This window comes from Anastrepha obliqua, chromosome 4 (genome assembly GCF_027943255.1).
Source record: "Anastrepha obliqua isolate idAnaObli1 chromosome 4, idAnaObli1_1.0, whole genome shotgun sequence".
NCBI classification, from domain to species: Eukaryota; Metazoa; Arthropoda; class Insecta; order Diptera; family Tephritidae; genus Anastrepha; species Anastrepha obliqua.
Window position 1 is genome coordinate 69,213,452 of NC_072895.1, and position 14,924 is coordinate 69,228,375.

Genomic DNA, 14,924 nt, shown 5'->3' on the forward strand with positions numbered 1-14,924 from the left:
TCTGCACATGGCGCATAAAATACATGCAGCAATAAATGTTCATCAATATTTTACGCATAATATATGTAGTTTAAAAACTGCACAAGCCGGTAGCAATTAGCAAACCAATTTAATTTCGAGACTCGTATACGCAGTTTGACAACTCTCCTACATACATATAGTTTGACAGCTTTGTATCAGCTGTGCTCCTTTCGCTGCACTCGCTATGCAACCCTAGTTGTACACACTTTCTTAAGGAAACCGTGCGCTGAGTTTGGGACAAGTGAACTATCAACGTTTTGTGCGGTGAAGTTAAAGATTTAATATTAAAGCATTATTATTTTACATATGATCTGCCGTTCTTAAAATCAAAATACAGTTAATTATGTATTTAGCAGTTTTCTTTTCGTGATTGATTGAAAGTCATTAACTTTTGCTTGTTAAACTGCAACGTAAGTAAAAGTGCGACGCAACATTACAACTCGTTGCAATTATGATGGAACTGAATGCGAATACGTACGACGTTGATCTGGAGGATGGAGAGGTACGAAACATATCTTTTATACAACTTTTCTTATTATTTTCAATGTATTTATGACTATGATACTGATTACTTGCAGCTGTCTGCTAGTTCAGATGACTATACACCATTACAACGCCCAAGCACATTGTCAGTCAACACATCGGTTGCCCTTGATGGCGCTGCTACAATTGCGGAACAATGTAGTCCATTGGCAACTTGTCACGATATGCAACGTGCATTAGAGGAAGATGAATTAGAGGATTCACATGGCAGTAGCGGTGATTCGTCGTCGAGTGAATCTTCCGATGCATGTCTAAAGAAACTATCGACAACTTCTGCAAATGATGGATCAGCTGATGCGCATGCACAACGTAAGCGTCGGAAACGTGTACGCCGTACAGTGATGGTACGTATACCTCCTTCTGCCATGGAAACGCAAGAAAAGCGTGCACGCTTCAAGAAGTATAATAATTGGACGGCAGCACTGCAAGAAGATGCGCTAACCGAAAACATGCGCAGCTGCGAAGTAGCGCGGTCAAATAGCGCTATTAGTGATCGTAATGTTGAAAATTATGATTTTACGCTACATAGACGTTTAAACGGTAATTGTCTTAAGCGACGACTTTCCAATTCTACTGATGACTTTTCTGATAATGAGTTAATGCCTGTGGCGAAACGAGGACGCTGTGCAAGTGAAGCGGCCGCACATCGTCGTTCGGTAAAAAGTCGTTTAGGGTATCGATCACGTACTCTGAGGGGAAGACGGGGCTCATCACCTACCAGCGGCTCAGATACCTCTTGCGAACCACGACACATACTTGACTTGGAGCCTTTAGAAGGGCGTGATCAAACTGATGTTGCGCGCGAAATGGCTAATAAATTGCATGAGGAGAAAGATGAATTATTGGGTACATAAAAATTACTTTTAGATTTCAGGGAGGAGCCTTCATATTTGTATATTTTTTCTCTAGTACGTGTTGTAGATGTTTTGGGAACTAAATTGCCGATTGAAATTTATAAAGAAACGCAGCGTATAGAGTTGGATGGTGGCATGATGATAATGGTTAGTTCGCATTTCAATATGATATTTAAACATGGAATAACAAAAGTAAACAATATAAATTACTTTTTTTTTCCAGAATGGCAAACGCCGACGTACACCGGGTGGAATATTCTTGTTTTTATTGAAAAATCATGAAAGCCTAACATTAGAGGAACACAAAGCTATATTTTCCCAAGATCGGCAAATAACTAACAAATGGCGGAGAGAAATGGAAACGCTTTCGCGTGATCGCAAAGTAGAAGAGTTGAAAAAACGTTTAAGTGAGCAGGAGAAAGACTTGCCAGCTCTTAGTTCTAGAAAGGAGCATTTCTTGCTTGGATCAGATTTGGAAAACCAATCAGGAAACTGTAAATGAAAACTAACTGTAATCTATAATATTTTATAACATATTGCTTTCTGTTGCAGTATCTAATCCACCGCCTTCACCAGTGGGTAATGAACAAAGTCCAGATTATAAAGCTCATGCCATTAATCATGTACCATCTGATGCCGACAGCGATGCTATTCCTGATAAGCCATCAACTTCGGCATCGGCATTAGCGGCCTTAACATCTCCATCAAAGGATTTAGTTGGTTATGATGATGATTTTATCGATGTTACTGGCGGTGAAATGGATTTATTTTGAAGAAAAATATTTACTTTCCACTAAAGTACAGTAAGAGAGCATGAAAGTTGAAAGGAATTCATTACCATTATAAAAACAACGTAAATATATGTATATAAAATACTTTTATACATAACATACCATATATAACATAAGCACATACATCGGAGATGTAAACAATTGCTAAAGAAATTCGTATTGTTCCATAAAAAAATTGGTAGAACTTTGATGCACAACGAGGGCATGCAAACTTATATATAAAATATTGAAAAAAACAACAGGCGTAAGCAGCTATTCCCTTTCGAATAGCTTTAATGCCTACAACTGTCTACACGCAGCGGAATGTAAATATGTAGACTGGGCGAGGGGAAAATCACAGCTGTAGAATGTTGCGTCGATCGTTAATTTTTCATACAAAGGATTTATTGGAAATAATGAATTCAAACAATTTAAGATAAGCGATTTATACACAAGCGATCATATTCTTACATATATAGAAAATATAAATGTATATCCGATAATAAATAAGAAATTATAGAATTGAAAGCTGTAGGAAAACGCTTCTTGAAAAAAAAACTGTAAAACGATATCGGTAATTTATTCACGTTAGAGTATAAAAGAAATACGTTCAAGAAAAAACCTATCGCAATTCAGTAATAAATTCGAGTACACTTAAATAATGCAGTCTTGTTAGTTTTAAATGAGTTGGTCGGAAGTATTGAAATATGTTGTTACCAATAACCCGTGTTTTTTAAGTGCTTATGCATCTGCGCTTTCAGCAAAAAAAGAGTTCACCTCGACAATTGTTTGTAATCCGTTGAAACTTTTGGCATCACTGATCAACATATCGGGTGTTTCTCAGGAGCTTGGGAACTTAAAATTATAATTCAACACAATTTCTATTATAATCTGGAGATATTTCATGCCACTTATTTTTTGAATATTGTAACCAGCATATATCCACCGCGGATACGAGTTACATGGTTCATTCAATCAGTCCAAATTTTGACTACTTTTCCAATAAATCTGGCCGTATTGTTGTAGTAGTGGAGATGGTGACTTGAATATTGCAACAAATCAACGTGTTAAGCGGCCTGTAAGGCAAGTTGCGCCATCCTGTTGGAACCAAATGTCGATGTTTAGCTGATGAAATGTTGGAAACTCGATAAAGCTAGCCATTCACATTAATAGCAGCTCTTCCTCATTTCGAAATAAATAAGGATCGGTGATACCGCCAATGCTCTATGAACTTCGCGAACATATTTTTTTCAAAGCAAATTTCCAAAATTTGGAAACAATGTTCTGGCGTTAAACAATTCATAATGATTTGTCAAATCTTACTGAACGGAAATGTCAACACAGTTAACCATTCTTAACTGTCAAACCATAGTTATCGATATAGATAGTTCTTATGCAGCTAAAAAAGCACCCTACATATCAAATCAATATTTATTGAAATAAATTGAGAATTAAAACTGCAAGCGTTAGAAAAGTTTTTAATTAATATCTATGAATATAATTGGCTTTTAAAATTCTTAAAGCGTGTTACACGATATCAACACACGTTTCTTCTGTTGACATTTCGTTTCATATTTATGGTTGATGAAGCAGATTATAAAAAGCTGATAAAAACTACATAAGTACTATTTTATAAGCGCATATACAATTGCGCTTATTGATTTATATAAACTTTAGGCGCAGATACATGTTTGCAAAGGAAAAAAAGGGATGCACAAGTTTGCTGAAAAATTAATTTTTATTTGAAAAATAAATATATGGCAACGTGGGACGAGTTCCTATCACTCCAACACTCGGGTTTGTTCAATGAATGTAAAAATTGCCTAAGTTAAAACACAAATAGGGGGGAAATTCTCCTTATTCAAAAGTGAAAAAAATGAGGTAGAATTTCTGAAGCGATTGAAAGACAAACACACTTCGATATTAAAAATACCGCATTTGCTATAATTCGTGTTTGTTAAAAATGTTTTATTCTGACATGTTTATAATTGCGTTTATTTGTTGTTGAGAACATTTGTGTTAAAATTGTTTGTGTAAGGAATTCGTAAGAGCCTGCATATAGTGAATAGCAGCAGAGTTACGCTAAACCAACAATCATCTGTGCGTCGGCTTATGCGTGTGACTACCACTAGTGTGTGTGCAGAAGCATTGATATTTCCAGTGCCGGTGCAATGCGTAAGACGCGATCGCAAACTCAGGCGGAGGCCGCAATGGTGAATGCGGGACGTACGGCTAGTAACACGCCCTCCACAGTTTCATCGAGCGAAAATGTCAGTCAGCAAAACATTGGTACAAGTGGACGCGGAGCCACTGTCCAGGTTGCGGCCGTGATTGCACAGAAACGCATTGCAACACAACCGGAACATTTTAAAATCAAGGTATGTGTGGAAGTTCATAGAATTGGTAGTTTTAATCGAAGGAAACTCGGTACTCTTAAAAGTCTTGATGGCCGTATAATAAGCTTTATGCTGGGGTCTTGGCGCATTTTTCTGTTAATATAAATCTTGGTAGGCATTTGATATAAAAATATTGTAATTGACAGCGCTGGCTACTGTCAGAAATCCCGCTATTTCTTTGCCAGCTGTCTATTATAGTGGATAATTTTTGGTAGGTGTGCTTTGAAGTGTGTGAATTAACTGAAATACAATATTTTTTTTTGTTTAATATGTAGGCCGCATATGACATTTTTGTTGGTGAGATTATGAATAGGGAAATCTTTAGTATAATGTAACACGCTTTGAACAAGAAGGTTGTAAAGGGGTGTTTCCCCATCTTAAAACTGAATATTCCGGAGGCTCACAGTTTTTAAATGATTTATTGTTAAAGTTGTGTAATTTAGCGTAAAGTTGGTGTTGCCAGACACCTCAGATTGTTAGAAAATCTGCAGTATTTTTTGCTTTAGTTTAGAATTGAGAAACATTTTTGAAAATATAAACATATAAAATTGAATTTTACACGAGCGTCGAATAGAAGGGTTTTTGTAGTAAATTTGTAGAATTTTTGCATGAAATTTCTTTCCACATGGGGGGCCTTCGGCCGCTCTTAAAAAAAATAACTTTTATCATCAACAGTATTTTTGCGTAGAACTCTTCCACGTTAAAACCATTAAACCAAAAAGTGTGTGTGTGTAGAAAGGATGCACAGTTTTGCAGATACGGCCGTACGTTTACGTTGGTGAGTGTGTGCACCATAACTCCATTCGCATCATCAACACTGAACTGAAATACTTCATTTTTGTTCATGTTTTTATTTTCATTTGCAGGCATCTGGCAACACTAAACTGTTGTCAGTTCCTATGAATTGTTATTCTTGTTGAAAGCGGTGATAGTGGTAAATGCATTTGCATTTAATTTTCATTGAAATATTTCTATTACAAGTATAAAACACGCGTGTGTCGAGTATATTTTGTGAATTTAAGTGAAGTTTAGAAAAATATATATTTATTATAATGTTCCTAACTAGAGTGAAGTTCGCGAGGGCCCTTTGAAGGCAAATAATTACAAAACTATTATTTCCGGAATAATTGGGAGTTATAAAGACTGCTAACATCTCCACCAAGTTTCATTAAATAAATGATTATACTTACAGAGCTAAAGTTTTTATTTACACTTTTTTTTAAGTTTAGACAAAATAAATTTGAAATGAATTGTTTAATCTAATTTACTCAAAGATATCAGGTAATATAGCATACTTGGATTTTACTCACATAAGACAATTTTTATCAGAAATAGGCTTTGTGTTCTAAAGAAAAAAATTTATCGGAAAACTATCTTGGACTTCAAAAACTATATAAACTAAACAAAGTAATAGAGTACGAGAAAATTGCAAATTCATAAAAATTATTTGGTGAATTATCAGTTAGTTAGTTGCATTATAAGGCTTTTGGAGCGGTATGAACTATATTTTTGTATAAAGTGAATTAAAATTAAGAATAAATAAACATGTAGTCAAAACTTATCAATATGTGGTGTACACTTACCTTTGACACTGATAGTGTTTACCTTTATATATTTAGCTTGCTTTTTCAAAAGTGAATTTTTGTCTTTTTTAATTCCATTGCTATAAGGAGTGAATTTCTTTTAGAGCAATAATGGCAATGTTTAGAAGTCAGCAGCTAAAAGAAGGTGAGGTGGCATTTTTTTTTATCTGATTTGGATCGTGAAATAATTGATTTTGATGCCGACGATAATGTCGTACACCTGTCAATACATGGAGTCTTCTTTCTTTTTTATGTTGTTGTATATGCAAAGAATTACGTAAAGTACTGTGTGTAAATTTCACCCAATCTTTTGTTTTGATCTGCATGAATTCAAAGAGTGAAAACGGCGTTGCTAAAATAGAGTTAACGGTATATTTCCAGATGTTAGAAATAAAAAAACTACAACCCATTAAATATTCTTGTGGGGTGACTCACACCCCAGTGTGTCTTCCGAAGGTTAAGTTGGCTGAATGGTTCTGCGAACAATTGACGATAGATGGCGTGTGATACATATACAACGGTAAAATCGTAATAAAATTTTATGTAAAAAGCGGCAAAACAATATACGCTACTTGTGACTGCTGGGGAACTTTTTGGCCATTCGGGAAATACTCGCATACAAAGAGATGTTTTATGTGTTTATATGTAACTATCGAGAAAAATTGCACAATTTGCGAAACTGCTGAAACGTTAATACATATAGTAATATCCGTGAACAAAAACATGAGGAGGAGAGGTGCAGCTCAAAAGCAAGTAAACCCGGTATGGAGGTTGTATGGTCGTGTTGGCAAAAGTTTAGATGGAAAGTTTTAGTGCATCCATTATACACATATGTATATATAGCACATATATACATATTTATAGAAGCTTATAAAATTCATTTGAACTAGTGATTCGCTACGAGGCTCAATATAAATAAGAATAATAAAATAAAATATATATAAAATGGGAAAGAGTTGAATGTACTAAATATAGTATAGTACCAGGGAATGCTAATAAAATGAGAAGCCGCAAATATTACTGTTACACAATTTAGTTTTGAAATAATCGAACCCCACATTGAAGTTAATAGCAGTAGAACAGCTTATTTATTTTTTTTCACCTTGAACATTACAAACATTCAAATCTTATTATTAATTGTGGAGACAATTATGTGTCTGGCCAATTTTGTAAGAAATTAAGTTCAAAGTGATTTTTATAAATGAATAAAAAATGAGAAAGTCTGCGATTTGTTTTAAAATGCAAGGGCTGAAAATGACCTTTTTCTTTGTCTCGTGACATTCTAATGTACAAATTGTTGTTCTCCTAGTGCCACCATCTTTAATGATTTCGCCTTACCCACTCAAGGCGTATTGAATACTGAAAATAAATAAATAAATGCAACATCGATTAAATGTGCGAAATAAGTATAAAACTGTTGATTATTCACAAAAAATTGAAGCCATCATCTGAACAAGGGAAGTGTACATTTGTGAGAAAAACATCCAGGTATTTTTCTTTCCTACAGTCAGCTTTGTTAATTTCCCTCTGTTAACTTCTTCGGCTATAAGCTGGCCATGGCGAAAAAGTAATTATTGACAGTTTGCATGCCTATCCGTAACTGACGCTTCTCTATAAAAGGTTCTCTGGTAAATTTTTTTATTTCCATTTTCTCTTTTAATTTCTTATTTACCCAACTCAGAGCACGCATGGTGTGTTCACTGCCGTACCGGAACAAAAATTCCATTTCTAAAATAGTGGGAAATTAATAAAGACCAAACTCGGCGCCGTCGCCGCCATATTCTTTGCGGCAACATAATTTTTGTGTGTTGAATGGAAGGAAAAATTAACTTTTGGGGAAAAGGTGTAGAAATTGTTAAAAACAAATGGTTTATTGAATATATTATTAAGAAGTAGCGGCCAAAATGTTGTAAAAACTTGAGAAATCGTTGAGAAGAAAAAACAATGGGCAATGCTATGCTTTGTGTTGATTTAATTTGAAGCTGAAAATTTTTTCATTCATCTAATTGTTGAGAAAGTGTGAAAGACAAATTGGATTTGTGGTTGACACTGCTTGAATTAATTGAAAGAAATTGTGTTACATCGTTCAGCAAATTACCTATTTACCTCAGGTATGCATTAATTTAATCAAAATAATTGAAATAACAAAAATGTGTTCCAGATGAAGAAAAATAATTGTCTATAGGTTGCGATTTCGAGTAAAAGAAGTCAGTCAAATGGCACATGTATTTTAGTGTATGGCAAACTGTGATATGAACTCTAGACCACTATTGGCTGGTGTGAGTTTTTCTCTGCCTTGATATGTTACTTCCTTTATAATCTATTTATGAGATCAGGATGCACAAATGTGACAGGTGGTATTTAAAAAGTGCGGTTGGTCTACATACTACATATATATTTCTTGATATAGTGTTGGGAGGGGAAAAACAATAATAATAATTCTTTCTGGTATCACAATTATACCTTAAGTGGCTCACAGCTTATTTGATGCGCTACCTGCTGTAAATTTCAAGAAATTGAAATTGCTCAAAAACTAAAAATATGTATGTCCGAAATTGAAGGCCAGATATTTAACAAACACTTGACGTTTGAAAGAAAAACTTTGTCAAAGTTTATTGAAGTATTAAAATAATTTACATAATATTTTGCTGAAAATATTAAGGATAAAGTGCGTCTTGATATTTTCCACATATGGAGGGAATTACAGTTTTACGCCGCCTCCGAATGGCAGATGGTTATTTATGAGAACCTTTTTCATAGCAGAAATGCACTTGGATGTTTTCCATTGTCCGCCGAGGGTAGACCGCTATTAGGAAACTGTTTCTATCGTTTGGTGATCCATGTCCGAAGATTCGAAACCATCTACTGCCGTATGGTAGTCACGCATAAACCAACTTGGCTACGGTGACCGTCATACGAGGACCGACTTTTATATTTTGCGACAATAGTAAAACATTAAAATATTATTGAAAATATTTTTTATTGTTTTTAAAAATATTCTAAGATGTTCGGGAGCCAAAAGAATCTAGAGCGGATGACCCCTTAATTCTCGGAAAACTTCTTTGTTTGCAACAAATGGTTGTGAACCACCTAGAATTAACTTTTTTAAGATTCTCTGGTGGTACGACGAAAAAATTTCGAAAGAACAGGCGACCATTTGCTTTGAGGTGCTTCGTTCGCGAGCAATTATTGTTCGATTAAACTCGATTTGGAAGACCCACACCGTCGATTGCGGTTTTGTTTCTGGTTCACAAGCATAGATCCAGGATTCGTGCCCTGTTATGATGTCATACATGTGCTTGCATTAATGCGGCTGAATTTCTTGACCATTTCTTTACAATCGACACGAGTCGAGTTCGTCCAAGGACTGTCACTTCAGCAGAGTTCCCCCTAAATGTGTGGGGAATGTTTATGCTGATACAACAACAATAACAGTCGATTTGGGCGTTTGTCAAATTAAGCGGTATTCAGCCAGAACAAATCTTGACCACCAAATGTAGTTCTCACGACAGTCTACGTAACCGGAACGTCCCCGGATTCATATTTGGCCAAAGATTGTTCCTTCAGCAGCATTCCCCATTGTATGTATGTTGATCGATGCACTCCTCTCTCTATAACCAACGTGGAAAATCACCGCACGAGAATTTCCACGAGATAATTCCATCTTTTGGGTGAGATGAATTTTTCAACTTACTAAAAAAAGAACAGTTAAATCTCATAAGTGCTAACATTATATATAAGTTTAGGGTTGGCTTTCCATTACTACCACGAAATATTTGCTTAAAATGTCGGAAGCAACCTTTTGATTTGTAGTAATTTTTATAAATTACCATTAAGAAACGATAAAAATTCTTATTTTTTGGATAAGCTTGAAAAATTACCTATTACACATGCTTATTTCACCTAAATACAAACGCCGAAAAGTACCCTAATGCACTTATAAAAAGTATTTGTTAATTCAAGATTTGATTTAAAACTATTTATAATAAATAATACTCCGATTTTTTTTTAATTCTATTAGACAAAGTAAATAGTATGAATTATAACCTTAGTTAACTGCTGCACGATATTTCAGAACAATAAGCAAATGCAATCGTAAAAAACGTAATTTTTAAGCTTTTCCTGAAGGTTGGGACTTTCATAGTTATAATGCCGTCACGCTACCACCGCCATGCTTCACTGCAGCTATAAGTATTCGCTCGACAGTCGGTTCTACATAACCAGAACGATATACATTGTCGGAAAAATATATTGAACTCATTCATACTTCGATGTAGTAAAATTTTCCTAACGTAAAATGTCATTTCAAATATAAATTAAATACCCAGAAATTAAGACGAACTATTTATTTCTCAAATGCAAAAAAAAAACTTAACAAATAGTTTACTTCATAAAATTATATGCGTAAAAAACAAAACATACGATATTTAGAGCTACAAAACATATTGGAATAACAATAATTAACTAATATTTTATAGCATAACCATTATTTTTTTTAACTTCACTACATCGTTTTGGCATGGAAGCTATTAGATTGTTGATAACGTCGAGTGGAATATCCAACCAGGCTTGTTTGGCAGCTTCAAATAGCTTCTTTTTGTCCCCACTTACTCCTTGCCTGTCTATCCTCCTATTGAGTATCTCCCAAAGGTTCTCACTGGCCACTCGAGCTCATTTATTTTTCCGATGCGTTCCAATTTGCTACCAACTTCGAGGTGTGCTTTGGGTCGTTATCTTGTTGGAACGATCCCTAAAGTGGCATATTCCACTCAGCCTGTCAAAGGAGGTCAAGCTGTCCCTTAAGGTTAAAGTCGATGATACACCAATTCCGACGGTAAATAACCCCAAAATTTTGGGTGTAACCTTCGACAGTTTGCTCTCCTTCTCTGCGCACACTTGCGCTAAAGTTCAAAATCGCAACAAGGTCCTCAAATCGCTGGCCGGCAGCACTTGGGGCAAAGAAAAAGAACTGTTGCTTTCGACATTTAAGACAATTGGCCGGCCGGTTCTAAACTATGCTGCGCCTGTCTGGTCGCCTGGAACTAGTGATTCGCAGTGGACAAAGCTTTAGACTTGTCCAAATACCGCCATTCGGACAGCGACCGGGTGCCTCCTGATGTCACCCATCCAACACCTACATGACGAGGCACAAATGCTCCCAGTAATGGAGCATAACAAACTGCTTTGCAAGCAGTTTCTGCTTGGATGTTACCGTAGGCTTCATCCCTGCAGACACTTGCCTGAGCCTGAGCCGCCTCCCAGGCACGTCAGGAGACATCTCCTAGACTACGCTGACGAAATCCAGGACAAAACTGACCGCAACCTACTGGACCGGACAGTATTTAGACACTCAATAAACGACATTCACCGGGAGACCGTCACCACCTTCATGAACTCCCGTCCTGTGAATGCCGTAATCGGAGTCCAACCACCACCTATTGCAGACGAAGAACTCCAGCTTCCCCGCGAGACTCGTGTAACACTGGCACAACTACGTTCTGGATACTGTAGCAGGTTAAACTCCTGCATATCCAGAATCGACCCCGACATTCCAAACACATGTCCGGCATGTGAAGGTACCCTGCACGACACTAACCATCTCTTCACATGCCCCCTAAAACCGACTCATCTAACACCCCTTTCCCTCTGGACCCAACCTGTCGAAACAGCATGTTTCCTGGGCCTACCCCTAGATGAGCTAGACGAAGATGACCGGTGATGTGCCTACCAGAGACCTGCATGGCTCACTATTTTCTTGAGTTGTTCATACGCTAAATTTCTTGCTCACATTCAGTCAATTGAACCAAAATATTTGGTCAAGTGCAGTCAGCTCATGCAGGCGAACGCGTAGTTCAGCTCAGTCAACACGTATGATCTAATGTCTTCGGCTCAAATCTAATCATTGAACAAAAAGCAGCATTGAATGAAATTAGCATCGGCCTTTGCGTTCAAACGATCAAACTTGTTCAAAGAAGTAATTGTCATTATTGTAAATAGCACATGTTCGAGCACTCGAGCGTTGGCGTACAATGTACGCTGTAAATTACGTCTCGTATTTGAAAGGATTAGTTGGTTTCAGCAATGTTTCCTTATTTACATTATTTTCTTTCGTGTTTTATTATAAGTTTTAAGAAAAAAACATATATGAAAATATAGTGTTTTTGCTTTAAAATTTTGCTTTTACTTTGCTATCGTTAGTTAGAAGCAAAAACTCATGTGGGATCATACGTGTTCAAACCGACTCATTTGGCTCTATAGCCCTTTTATTCTTGCTCAAAAAAATGAATGTATAGCCGAACGAGCAAATACCCGAAACGGCTGCTATGAAGACGATTGGTGATAACATCGGAGAGCTAAAACGCAGCACATGATTTGATTGAGCTGAAATAAACAATGACAATAACTTATTTGAACAAGTTCGATCGTTTGAACGCAAAGGCCTGTTTTTTTGCTCAAGTGAAGCGTATGAATGTTTTACACTGAGCCGGGGCAGTTCTCTGGTGCCTACACTGGCAGGGCTACCTATGCTGTTAAAACAACAACAACAACATCACGCTCTCTAGTATATTTTTGTATACAAACCCATCATTCCATCCATTAAATGGAGAGGTTCAACACCAAACCCAGAAAAACAATCCCACGACATAATACCACCTCCGCCATGCTTAACCGTACCTTTGCAGTATTGAGGATCTAAACGATTATATTTTGGTCGGCGAACTCTTCTCATTCCGTCTGAGTATTTCAAGTTGAATTTTGATTCATCAGAAAAAAGTATAGTTTTCCATCGTTTCACTGACCAGTTAATGTGCTCCCGAGCGAATTTCAACCGCTTTAGCCGATTTTTTGTGGAAACGAATGGCTTTTTTGCTACTCTATAACTGTTTAGTCCACCTGCACATGCTCTGTGTTGTACAGTTCGGCTGCTAACCTTTAAGTTCAGCTCTTTAACTATACTTGCTGCCGACTTCTCTGGATCTTTCTTCAATTCTATCAATATTTTCGAGTCTTCGTGCTGTGTAGTACCTTTGGGTCGTCCTCCACGGTGAAGAGTTTCAGCACTTCCAGTTTCTTGGAATTTTTTTATAATGAACTTTTCATTGCGAACTTTTGACAAATATCCTTTTGCGATAAACCGTGCTTGTGGTCGTTTATAATTAGTTTTTTCAATTGAACTGAATGTTTTTTTTTACGCCATTGCCACGTTTTTTTAATAAAAGTACAGAATTGTAGAATTTCCAATAGGAAACTACTATTGACTCTTATTCCAACGCTCAAATTGACCACAATAAAAAAAAAATATCTTAGTACACATGGCTTGTACACTAGCAAAAAAATAACGGAATTTTGGTTGTTGTTGTAGCAGCATAAACATTCCCCATACTTACATACGGGGAATGCTGCTGGAGTTGCAATCCTTGGCCGGATATAAATCCGGGTCGTTTCGGTAACGTAGAACCGACTGCCGTGGAAACGCTACCACGGAATTTTGGTCGCCTACTTCGATAACCTGAGATGTGTCCAATATGTTTTGTCGCATTGGATATTGTACATATGCAATGTAATACAGTCTTATCTTAGAAAATATTTTTTATGTTTTCATATAACAACTGGTTTCTTTTACTTTCTGTGATATTTTTTCTTATTTAAAATAATATTCCCAAGAGTAAAAAGAAATAGCTTCACTAATAGGTATCAGTCTGTATATCCGGCCAAGGACTGAGACTTCAGCAGCACTCCCTGTATATATTATTTATGGGGAATGTTTATGCTGCTACAACAACAACAACAGGCGATAATATTTCCTTTTTTCGTAGAGCATGCTGTCGAACCCAAACATATTGAGCTCGTTTGCAAAAATGACTGTTCCAAAAGTCAACTCATACAGACCAGCTCTTTAGCCAACGTAATTTGACTTTGTTGATTTTTCTTGTTTATAAGCATGAAAACGGCTTTCTTACAGCGACTCGGCTATTGAAGTCATGCTTCCGAAGCATATAGCGCATGGTTTCTAACTCCACGAATCGCCCAATTCTTCTTGAACCTTAGTTGTTTGTTTTGGTTCCGACAGCCAGTGATTTTTTTTTTATTTTCCAAACTCGTTGGGTTTTAGGTGCATTTCTTCCATCTTTCACTCGATTTTTATGAACAAAACGTTCAATTATACGCTGCATAGTAGAGGCACGCACACATTCATATCTAACCGCAAGCGAGGAGGGATATCCCAAGAGAACTCGAGCTACCATTAGCCTCGACGTTCATTAAATTCGCTGAGACATGGGATAGCCTTGTCAAACGCTTCAAGGCTGCACTGGGCAATAAAAAGACTTGAAAAGGGTCATCTCAAACCTAAAAGATAAACCAGAACATGACGACATGGTAGACGCATGGATCCCTCACCGAGGAAGGTGCAAGGGCGTCTGGTGTCTGGAGACCGGGGAAAATATACTCGAAAGCGTTAAGCAAGAATACAAGTAAATACATTTCAAGTGGAAGTCTACGCAGAAGAGAGATGCGCTCCCTTTAACTTTGGACGCAACTAAAACAACATAAGCATGGCTATTCTCATTAATATCCACGCAGCAACAAAGACTCAACTCGTTCTAAGTTGCATCAAGATTGGTTCTGAAATGTCTTAATTGGCTGAATATTTTAAGCCAGAACAATCAGGTACGTAGGGCACATAGGAATCACTGGTGACAATTTGAAATACAGCGTTATAGTGTATAAACATGTGCTTTTAAATACCCTCATGCG

The 14,924-nt window shown here is 36.6% G+C and overlaps 2 protein-coding genes across 4 annotated transcripts in view; both read left to right on the forward strand.

The window, feature by feature from the left end:
- The first annotated feature begins 75 nt into the window (after window positions 1-75).
- On the forward strand, window positions 76-2,850 carry LOC129245414 (phosphorylated adapter RNA export protein). The gene is made up of 5 exons (XM_054883557.1): window positions 76-523; window positions 600-1,410; window positions 1,474-1,565; window positions 1,642-1,912; window positions 1,971-2,850. The coding sequence occupies exons 1-5, from the start codon at window positions 473-475 to the stop codon at window positions 2,189-2,191; spliced, it is 1,446 nt and encodes a 481-aa protein (XP_054739532.1). The 5' UTR covers window positions 76-472; the 3' UTR covers window positions 2,192-2,850.
- A 1,199-nt stretch (window positions 2,851-4,049) lies between these two features.
- Window positions 4,050-14,924, forward strand: part of LOC129245415 (E3 SUMO-protein ligase PIAS3) — a 52,796-nt gene continuing 41,921 nt past the window's right edge. The window contains exon 1 of one of the 3 annotated variants that reach the window (XM_054883559.1): window positions 4,050-4,566. In XM_054883559.1, the coding sequence (XP_054739534.1) occupies window positions 4,360-4,566 (207 nt within the window). In that variant the 5' untranslated portion in view covers window positions 4,050-4,359. Of the gene's footprint in view, window positions 4,567-6,840; window positions 6,930-7,933; window positions 8,279-14,924 lie in introns of those variants that run through there. The other 2 variants (XM_054883561.1, XM_054883563.1) reach the window with 2 other exon arrangements.